The 9,630-nt window shown below is 42.6% G+C and overlaps 1 protein-coding gene across 1 annotated transcript; it reads left to right on the forward strand.

Moving 5' to 3' along the window:
- Positions 1-4,348: 4,348 nt before the first annotated feature.
- Positions 4,349-8,673, forward strand: slc16a3a (solute carrier family 16 member 3a; the record flags this gene model as incomplete). Its single annotated transcript, XM_079177160.1, has 5 exons — positions 4,349-4,571; positions 5,609-5,752; positions 6,126-6,736; positions 6,823-7,003; positions 8,267-8,673. 5 exons carry the CDS (start codon positions 4,349-4,351, stop codon positions 8,671-8,673), a joined length of 1,566 nt encoding a protein of 521 aa, XP_079033286.1.
- Positions 8,674-9,630: the final 957 nt, after the last annotated feature.

Genomic DNA, 9,630 nt, shown 5'->3' on the forward strand with positions numbered 1-9,630 from the left:
AAATCATTAGAAGGCATCCTCTGGGGACCATGAATATATATGGTCCCCAGTGTGTTGTGATTTACCGAATTTAATATTTATTAATTTAAAAAAAATAACTCCAAACAATATTTGAATGAAGCTGTAGATGACAGTTGTAGGACCGAGCTTCATAAAGTCTCTACTGTGGAAAACGACACTTAAAACACTAAACCATCGTTTGTTTCTTTTTTCCACATTGAGGTCTTGCCCAGTGCAGCTTTAATATCTAATGCCAATCCATTACAATAAAGCTTCCGGGTGTCCTGTTCTATATTAATATAGGTCCTTGTTGCAGTGACATAATCTGACCACTGGGTGGTGCTGTGGGGCGTCCTGAACACCTGCCTTGCTGCACAGAAAGGACGCTTACACAACAGGTCAGGCTGCTCCTCCCTGCAGGACGTGAAGAGATGAGACAGTGAAAACTCACAAAGCAACAAGAGAAAGGATACAAAGCAACGTGGGGAAAAAAGTAGAGTTGACGTTTGGATTGTAGTGCTTTACGTCAAGAACATTTCTGGGTGTATTTTTATTATATATTTATGTATTTTATATAATGAAATGTGAGCATCTGGAGTATTATTCCAGGGGGGGTGTCTGTGTTATAGGGTGCTGGGGTGAGTTGAGGGCGTGCATGAGAGAATAAACACACATGCTCCCTGTCCAGGGGTAAAGGAGGGGTGTTGACGTCAAACAGCAGTCCCTTCCAGCACAGTAGTTTTATTTATTCCCTGATTATTAACACTCGGTCAGTCTGAGCATTAAAGGAAAGAGCCACAGCACAGCAACACACCTCCAGGAGCAGCTTCTGATCAATGCAAATACAGCTCAAATGCACTTTATACGGTGTGTAGATCAGAACTTAATGCTGTGGTGTGGATGCCTGTAAGTCATAATGAGAAACCATCACAAAGTAATGAGTTAGCATCTCAAAATAATGACTTAATATCTCAAAATAATAAATTAGTATCTCAAAATAATTGCTAAGTATCTCAAAATAATAAATTGTTCTCAGAATTTTGGCTTATCGTCTCAGAATAATGCCTTTGATGATACTAAATTATTTGTTTAGATACTAACTCGTTCTTTGATAGCATACTAAGTCGGTATTAATAAATACAAAGTGCAGAAATGGATATATATAATTATTTACCGCAGTTTAGAATTGTGTTTTGAGTTTTCGTTTCATATTTCTGTTTTGTTTGATAATGATAAACAAAGGGTCAACCTGCCTTTTCGCTCACACTCATTCAAATTATACTAATCTATTGACCTTGACATCAGTCATGTTAGAAACCCTTCTCCCCAAGACATGAAAGAGGTGTGCCAACCGGTCCCGGTCTCCCGTACTCCGTAAATAAAACAAAAGTCCAGAAATAGCAGCGAGGGCGGTGCTCTCATTGGTCACTGCTGCGTGAGGACGCTGATTCGGGAGGCGCAAGGACCCAGCAGCAGCAGCAGCGCTGCCTGCTGATGGTCTGCGGGCAGACGTGCGGAGAGAGGAGAGCGCAGCATCATCACCCGGTAAGAGACAGAGGCAGGAAGCGGGAGGAGGTAAGGACAATTTGTCACTGCGTGCATTCTGACATCACGACCGCATGCCGCATTTGTATAACGGGTCCCGTTATGTCCGTCACATCGCGTGATTATTTTTGATTTACGTTTTTTTTTCGCACAGTGGTAGCCGACTGTACAGGTCGTGACAATAGTTGTGACTTAAAGAGTGCAGAGGGCTCTCCGTGGTGCAGGGATGCTGTGTGAAATGATGTTAGTTCAACATTTAAAAACCTTTTATTTTGAAATCACATATTCTCTAATTTAACTATGTGGCAACCTCCGGTTCTGCCGACTGAAGTGTGTACAAACTTGCATTCTCTCTACTGACCATCAGGGGGCGACTCCACTGGTTGCAAAAAGAAGTGTGATTGTATAGAAGTCTATGAGAAACTTCTTTGATTTATTCCCTCAGAGCACTGGTGCTACCATAAACTCATTGTAAACATGAGTTTATGGTCTCAATCTCTAGTTTCAAGTCTTCTTCAATACAGCATGATGTTCATTTAGTAAATTATGGTCCATTTAGAGTCAAATAGACCATAAAGCAGGGTATGCTTTAGGGCGAGGCTACTGTGATTGACAGGTCACTGCCGCTGCTATAAATGTATACAGCGTCGCTACGTCACTCCTCCGCATTCCAAATATGGTAACCTCCTTTCATTGGGGCCGATGAGGGGCCAAGAATGCTGCTCATAAAAGAGCTTTGCTTAATAACCAGCAGATATATAATGCTATACATATCAATGGACCACAATCCCCTCATCCTCTACAGGTGAACCCAATACTGTCCCCATATTGCCAGCACACTGGTGATGTTTTACAATTCAGGACTGCTTTTACAAAATCAGACAGTGTACCTGTTTGCTGAACAGCATCCATCAGTTCGATTTTTGGCACTGGGTCTGAAATCCAAGGAGACTCAGAGGACGATTTTTATGAAAGTAGATAATACAGTCCAAACAATATCCCCAACAATAAAGTCGTACGACTGTAATAATGCAGCATATTGCCCCCCAGGGGGGTGACTGGCCGGTGTCATGTCACATTCCCATCAGCGAGGCCTGAAATGTTAATGTTACCCGGAGACACTGGATCGCCGGCCGTTTTGGCCTGAACCCAGCCTGCGTTTTTGTGCACACAACTCGCTGCTTGGGCTCTTTGAGAGGTTGTAAATTCACCGGCTGTTTCCTTCACTGTCCAAACAGCAGCTGAGTGTCTGTGCTGCTTTATTTGTAGAAATCCAGAGAGAGAGAAGTGCCCCCCTGGGACTTTTAAGATGCTAACATGTGTGCTACAAAAACATCCTGACCGTCAGCATTCATGATTTGGACTCATACACATACATATTGATATACATGTATTATACATGAACCTGCTTATTGAGGTTGTCTCGGCCGAGGTGCTGAGTTGTGGTTGTGGTGGTAAAAGCCTCGTCTGGCTCCGGAGACCCAGCGGGACTATGAATCACCCAGTGCTGGCCCACCACGAAGATTAATAGAGAGCAGTAATTCTCACTTGCTCTTCTGGTTACTGCTGGCTTGTAAATACTGGAGGCAATAAGGGAAAATGTTAGAATCAGTTCATGAGTTCATTTGATTTGTAAAGAAATGACATTAAAGTGCTGACCGTCAGCTTTGCTTTAGGGTGTTTCCAGTTGCATCACATGAACAGTGTAGTACTTGTAGCCCTTTTTATACATAGTCTGATCTTAAAGTTACTATGAGGACCGTATAACTGGTTGTAAAACAGTCAAAACGGATGCCTCTATGACCTACATAAGTAAACGAGATGATCAGCGAGAAGATTGTCTATTTCTATATATGTATTCTTAATGCTTATCGCACCAATGACAATATTCACAGGCGAGTATTTGAAGTACATGAAGTACTCGGTGGGTGAAGGCCTAAAGTCAGTCAAAAACATTCTAATTGTCGACTCTGCACAGCGCTCATACGGCGGTTACCCCTAATAACACTTCCTATCCAGCTCGGTTGGCACGGTTGCCGTTGTTTGCACTATTTTGTGCTGTTAGCACCACTTCTAGCCGCTGGCTCAGCCATCGCCATGTTGAGAGCTGTGTGGAGGCAATCCTCCAATCCTATCAATCAATACCTTTTAAGAGTTTCTAGCAATTCCAGTCAATGATACATTTTATCACAATTCATTCACAAAATGTTAATGGTAAATCGAAATGTTAAAAACATGGCCACTTTGGCTAAATATCTTCAGTCTGGGAGCAGTCTAATTGCCAAAGGCCAGTATTCACAGTGCATAATTGAATTAGATGCACTTAAAGGAGCTCTATACTGTTACTGGGGGATTGCACCCACGCGGCTCTCAACGCAGTGATGGCTGAGTCGTGGCTAGAAGTCGGTGGCTAGAAGCTAACAGTGTGAACAGCACGAACAGTGCAAACAACTGCAACAGTGCTAACAGTGTTTGCCTTGGGGGGAACCGGAGGGTGGGCGCTACACTTCCGCAACAACGCCGTCGGTAGGGACAAAGTTATTAGTGATAACCGCCATGTGGGTGCAGTGCAGAGCGGCGGCCATTAGCTAGCCGATGGCTATGGAAACAAAGCAGAGGATTACAGCGCACATTATTCCACTACATCTTTACATAGCAAAGAGTTGCTTGTTGCTATATTGACACTCTGAATGTTGTACAAATAACCTTTAAAGATCAACTAAATCCAACTGCTTGTCTTCATTTTCATTTGTTTCTTCCAGCTTCTCTGTCTGTTTCCGTTAAAACACAGCCCTAGAGCACCATGGGAGGCGTGGCGCCGGACGTGGGTGCAGAGGGGGGGAAGGCCCCAGACGGCGGGTGGGGCTGGGCGGTGCTGTCCGGCTGTTTTGTCATCACAGGTTTCTCCTACGCTTTCCCAAAAGCGATCAGTGTGTTTTTCAAAGAGCTGATCAGGGAGTTTGGGGTGGGATACAGCGACACGGCCTGGATCTCCTCCATTCTGCTGGCCATGCTCTACGGCACAGGTGCGCTGCCGCTTGCTTTGCTCTGCTCTGACAGCAAATCAAAATACAGTTTCAGACAAAGCTGAGACTTTGTGAAATGTCAAATTTCTGTTGATATTAAAGGTATAGCAAGACATTTTTGGAAATACTACATATTAACCATACAGATATGAGAGTATTATAGATCTTTTCAACTGTCATTCCACTTGTGTATCAAGATTTATATACTCCTATATACTGATTAATAGTATTTTATTATTTTTTTATATGATTAAACTAAATACTATTAACTGTAAAAACCTTTCTTGTTTTCTCTTCGTTTTCTTTTTTTTACGAAGCCCAAATATTTTCAGCTTTATTGCCCCAAAATGTCAGAAACAAACTAGAAAACAAAATCTAAAAACTTGTCTAGCTCTGAAACTTGAGTGGGTATAGCCGAAACTTAAAAGTTAAATGTGAATTTTGTCCTTGCAGGGACTGTCCTCTCACTTGTATGTACTGTTTTCTGACTCTGTTCTCATAGAAATTGCACTTAAAGGAGACATATCATGCTCATTTCCAGGTTCATTCTTGTATTTGGGGTTTCTACTAGATCATGTTTACATGCTTTAATGTTCAAAAAGCACTTTATTTATCACATACGGTCTGCCTAAATATAAAAGTATTCATCCTCTGTCTGAAACGCTCCATTTTAGTGCCCGTCTCTTTAAATCTCTCTCCTGAAAAAAAGCCTTTTAAAAGGCACAGTTTCCAAATACGGGCTGTGTGCATTTCTTTGCGGATTGAGCGTCTTGATACACAGTATTCATACAGCACCTAGAACCTGCTTTATAATCAAAAGAGACATGGAAATCTAACTTTCTACAATATGGAACCTTTACAGGAACAGTCAAATTTCTTTGGTAAATATGCATGTGTACCGTTTCTCCCAGAGTCAATTTTCCCAGCTTTTTAAAATCTCCAAATCTGTCTTATTTTCCTGCTGTATCACACACTTATAGAAGAACCAGACAACACAGACACACATAGCCCGACTGATTGCATTCCATTTTATCCAGGTCCTCTGTGCAGTGTCCTGGTCAACCGCTTCGGCTGTCGTCCAGTGATGTTGGTGGGCGGCCTCTTTGCCTCTCTGGGAATGATCCTGGCCTCCTTTTCCACCAGCATCATCCACATCTACCTCTCTACTGGGGTCATCACAGGTCTGACTGTCTGCCGAAAGTTTGTATCGTAAACTCTGACTTCTCCTAACCAAGATGAATGAACAAACCTACACCTAGCTTAGGCTCGCACCAGTCCTTGCAAGCATGTACAGTATTTTGGTATGTGACAAATATATGTGGATACATTCTTTTAAAGCCTCTCAGAAGAATTTGAAGGTGTTGTTTTCCTTTAAAAATAGCAATCAAGGCATATCACACTGCCGTATATAAATCCATTAGAAGCAGACCCTCTTGAACTTACAAATCCCAGTTTTGGCACCAAAACAATGGATCTGGGGGTGTTAGAAGGTTAAATGTATGTTTGAACAAGGAAAGTCAAAGAATATAAGAAGCTTTCCTTCTTTTGCTACAGGTTTGGGGTTGGCCCTGAACTTCCAACCATCTCTCATTATGCTCAACCGCTACTTCAGTGAGAAGCGTCCTCTGGCCAATGGGCTATCGGCGGCAGGAAGCCCTGTGGCCCTGTGCTGCCTCTCGCCACTGGGCCAGGTCCTCCAGTACCAGTACGGATGGAGGGGGGGCTTCCTCATATTAGGTGGCATTCTACTCAACTGTTGCGTGTGTGGGGCCCTAATGAGGCCTCTGGTCGCCCCCAAGGCGCTCAAGTCCAAGGACCTGGAACAAGACAACGAGGAAGGAACAGAGAAGAAGAAGAAGCCCAACGCCAAGCTGCTGGACTTCTCTGTGTTCAAAGACTCCGGATTTCTTATCTACACTGTGGCTGCATCCATCATGGTTCTGGGGTTGTTTGTGCCTCCGGTGTTCATCGTGAGCTATGCCAAGGAGCTGGGGAACGAGGACACCAAATCGGCTCTGCTACTCACCATCCTGGGCTTCATTGACATTTTTGCACGGCCCACGTGCGGCGTAATTGCCGGACTGAAATGGGTACGGCCTCGTTGCGTCTACCTCTTCAGCTTCGCTATGCTCTTCAATGGAATCACTGACCTGGTCGGTTCACAGGTGAGTGGTCGTTTGCTCGTTATGGATCTGGAATGTCCAGAAACGGGTTGCTCTTCCTTCACAATGCATTTCACATGTGTTACCAGGCCAAGGACTATGCATCGCTGGTGGTCTTCTGCATCTTCTTCGGCATCTCCTACGGCATGGTGGGTGCCCTGCAGTTTGAGGTTCTCATGACAATAGTTGGCACTGAGAAGTTCTCCAGTGCCATCGGCCTGGTCCTGCTCATGGAGGCCATTGCTGTGCTGGTGGGGCCACCTGGTGCAGGTCAGTCAGCACAAAGACATAATTCATCTTAAAGGTTTTTGCTGATAGTAGGTTCCACTCTTATTATAAATAATGGTGCTAACTAGAACCATAAGAACCAACGGTGGTTATATTTCCTGTAGTTAGGTTAACCCACAGACTGTATATAGAAGTTGGTTTGTGCACTTCAGTTTTGAAGCCTCAAATTTGACATTTTGACCCACGCCATCTTGTTTTTTGGAACCAGAAGTTAACATATTTAAGAGGGATGAGCTAGGTAACAGCTAACACTACCTAGTTAGCTTGGCTAACTATGTGCATCTGTTAGTTACTTTAACTGTGATATAAGGGTGCTAATTTTTTCTAGTGAAAAATAAGCTAAATACTAAATGTGCATACTGGAAAAAGATGAGCAGCCGACTGTTTGGAGTGTCTTTTTGAACAACCGAACAATCAATTATGCTATGATAGCAACGCCTTGTTAGCAACCATGTCATGCAAAGCAACCACACCCTTAATTATGCATTACTTTAAGCCTTAGTATAACTTAAATGGTGAGTTATATAAAAATGCACACCATGTACATTTTGTCATGAACGGGGAAATTAGCTATAGAGACCACAACTGTTTTTGCGCTGTAAATGTGTATTTCTGCTGTTAAGTTGGGCATTTCAACATAGGGGTCTATGTGGATTGACCTCCGGTTCTGCCGAGTGAAACTGATGTGGAAGTGACTTAAAACTGCTATTCTCTCTACTGACCTGCAAAAGAAGTCTGATTTTATAGAATGACCCTACTTCTAATTTGATTTATTACCTCAGTAAACGTTGTAAACATGAGTTTATGGTCTCAATCTCTAGTTTCAAGTCTTCTTCAATACAGCATGATGTTCATTTCGTAAATTATGATCTCCTTTAGAGTAAAATAGACCTAATAAATAGGCGTAGCTACATTGTGATTGACAGGTCTCTGCCATTCCAATTATGGTAACTTCTGTTCATTGGTTGCAAAAAAAACAACATGGTGACATATTGGATTGTTGGATTGATATACTCACACCAAACCAAAAATCCAGTCAACTAGCCATATGTTCCTTGTTCCTCTCCCCTGTTATTATTAGAGTTAGGGCATTTCTGCTATACTTGGACAGACTTGGTGTGACAAATCCACTGTAAGTACTGCGGGATGTATGATGTTTATACAGAAGGAGTATGTAAACTAGCATTATATCTGTATGTCTTTTTCTATTTCATCCTCTCATCTGTTTCCCTGTTTCTCCGCCAGGCCGCCTTCTCGATGCCACCAAGAACTACATGTGGGTCTTCCTGCTGGCAGGAAGCGAGGTGGTCCTCTCGGCCGTGGTTCTGGCCACTTGTAACTTCCTGTTCATCAGAAACAAGTCCTCAGCTTCGGCGGAAAAGCTTGAGTGCATCACAGTGACGGACGATGCCAAGACAGAGGTTTGCGGCAAGCCTGCGGAGATGGATGAGGAAGAGGAGAAGGGAGCAAGAGAGGGGCAAGAGAAAGAGACAAAGGAGGAGGTCATAGAGGAGGAGGAGGAGACAGACAAAGAGAGAGTAGAGGAGGTCAGGCCAAAGAGTATAACAGTGGACTCACAGGAAGTGGAAAGGTTCTTAAAAGAGCCACAACAAAATGGCGACATGGCCACTAGTCCTGAAACATCCCTGTGATCAGAGATGAGATTATAGTCTATGTTCATGCCTTTTATTTAAAAAAGAAACAGCAGGATGAAGTGAACTTTGAAGTGTTATAATGACACTATTGGATAGTTGTGCATTCCAGTGTCTGGCGGGGAGCTGATTGGTGCTACTGCCTTATGAAATAGTAAATGTTATGTCAGCAATATTTTATCACTAGATATTTCATAGAATAACACAGTTTTAGTACTGCCTTGTTTATGTCAATAGTTTTATTTTGATGTAGCCACCAGCAAATAAAGTCAAGGGGTGATTTTGACGATATTCTATGTTCGTGTCGGTAAATCCCATGAAAATCCCATAACTACAGAGGTTTTACCTGTGGTGAAATAAATATTCTGTGCATTGTCCCTGTAAAATATAAAAACACATTAAAAATAAAATAATCAATTTATCCTACACTCTTAGAAATAAAGGTGCTAACTAGAACTATGTATCGTTCTTTGTTTTTTCCCAATTGGACAAAACAAAGAACACACTTTTTATTTTTGGTAGAACCATTTATAAATGTTCAATCTTAATCTCTTTCAAAGTGTTCTACCTAGTTCCAAATTTAAAAGGTTCTACCTGGAAACATCTGTGAAAGGTGCCACCCAAATCCTCCTATAAGAGGTTCTAGAGAGACTGTGTATCTGGTTTATTGGTTCCACCAAGAATCTTCTCTGGAAGTTCTGTCCAGAACCCACCCAGGTGGTACTTCCAAAACCATTTTATATTCCATTGGATTGATCTAGGAATCGCCTAGGGTTCCTCATGAGACCTCTTAAATTGTCAGGGCTGATGTTGTTGCAGCGCAATCCACAACAATCACGGTTCACAGTCACAGCATTTGGGGGGGGGGGGGGTGTTGGATGGGAGGATCTTTTAACAGAAACGCTTTCAACAATCATTGAAGACCTCTTTCTTCCAAAAGGGGTTCTTTGGATGAAA

The sequence above is a fragment of the Pholis gunnellus genome (genome assembly GCF_910591455.1).
Source record: "Pholis gunnellus genome assembly, chromosome: 17".
In the NCBI taxonomy this organism is placed as follows: Eukaryota; Metazoa; Chordata; class Actinopteri; order Perciformes; family Pholidae; genus Pholis; species Pholis gunnellus.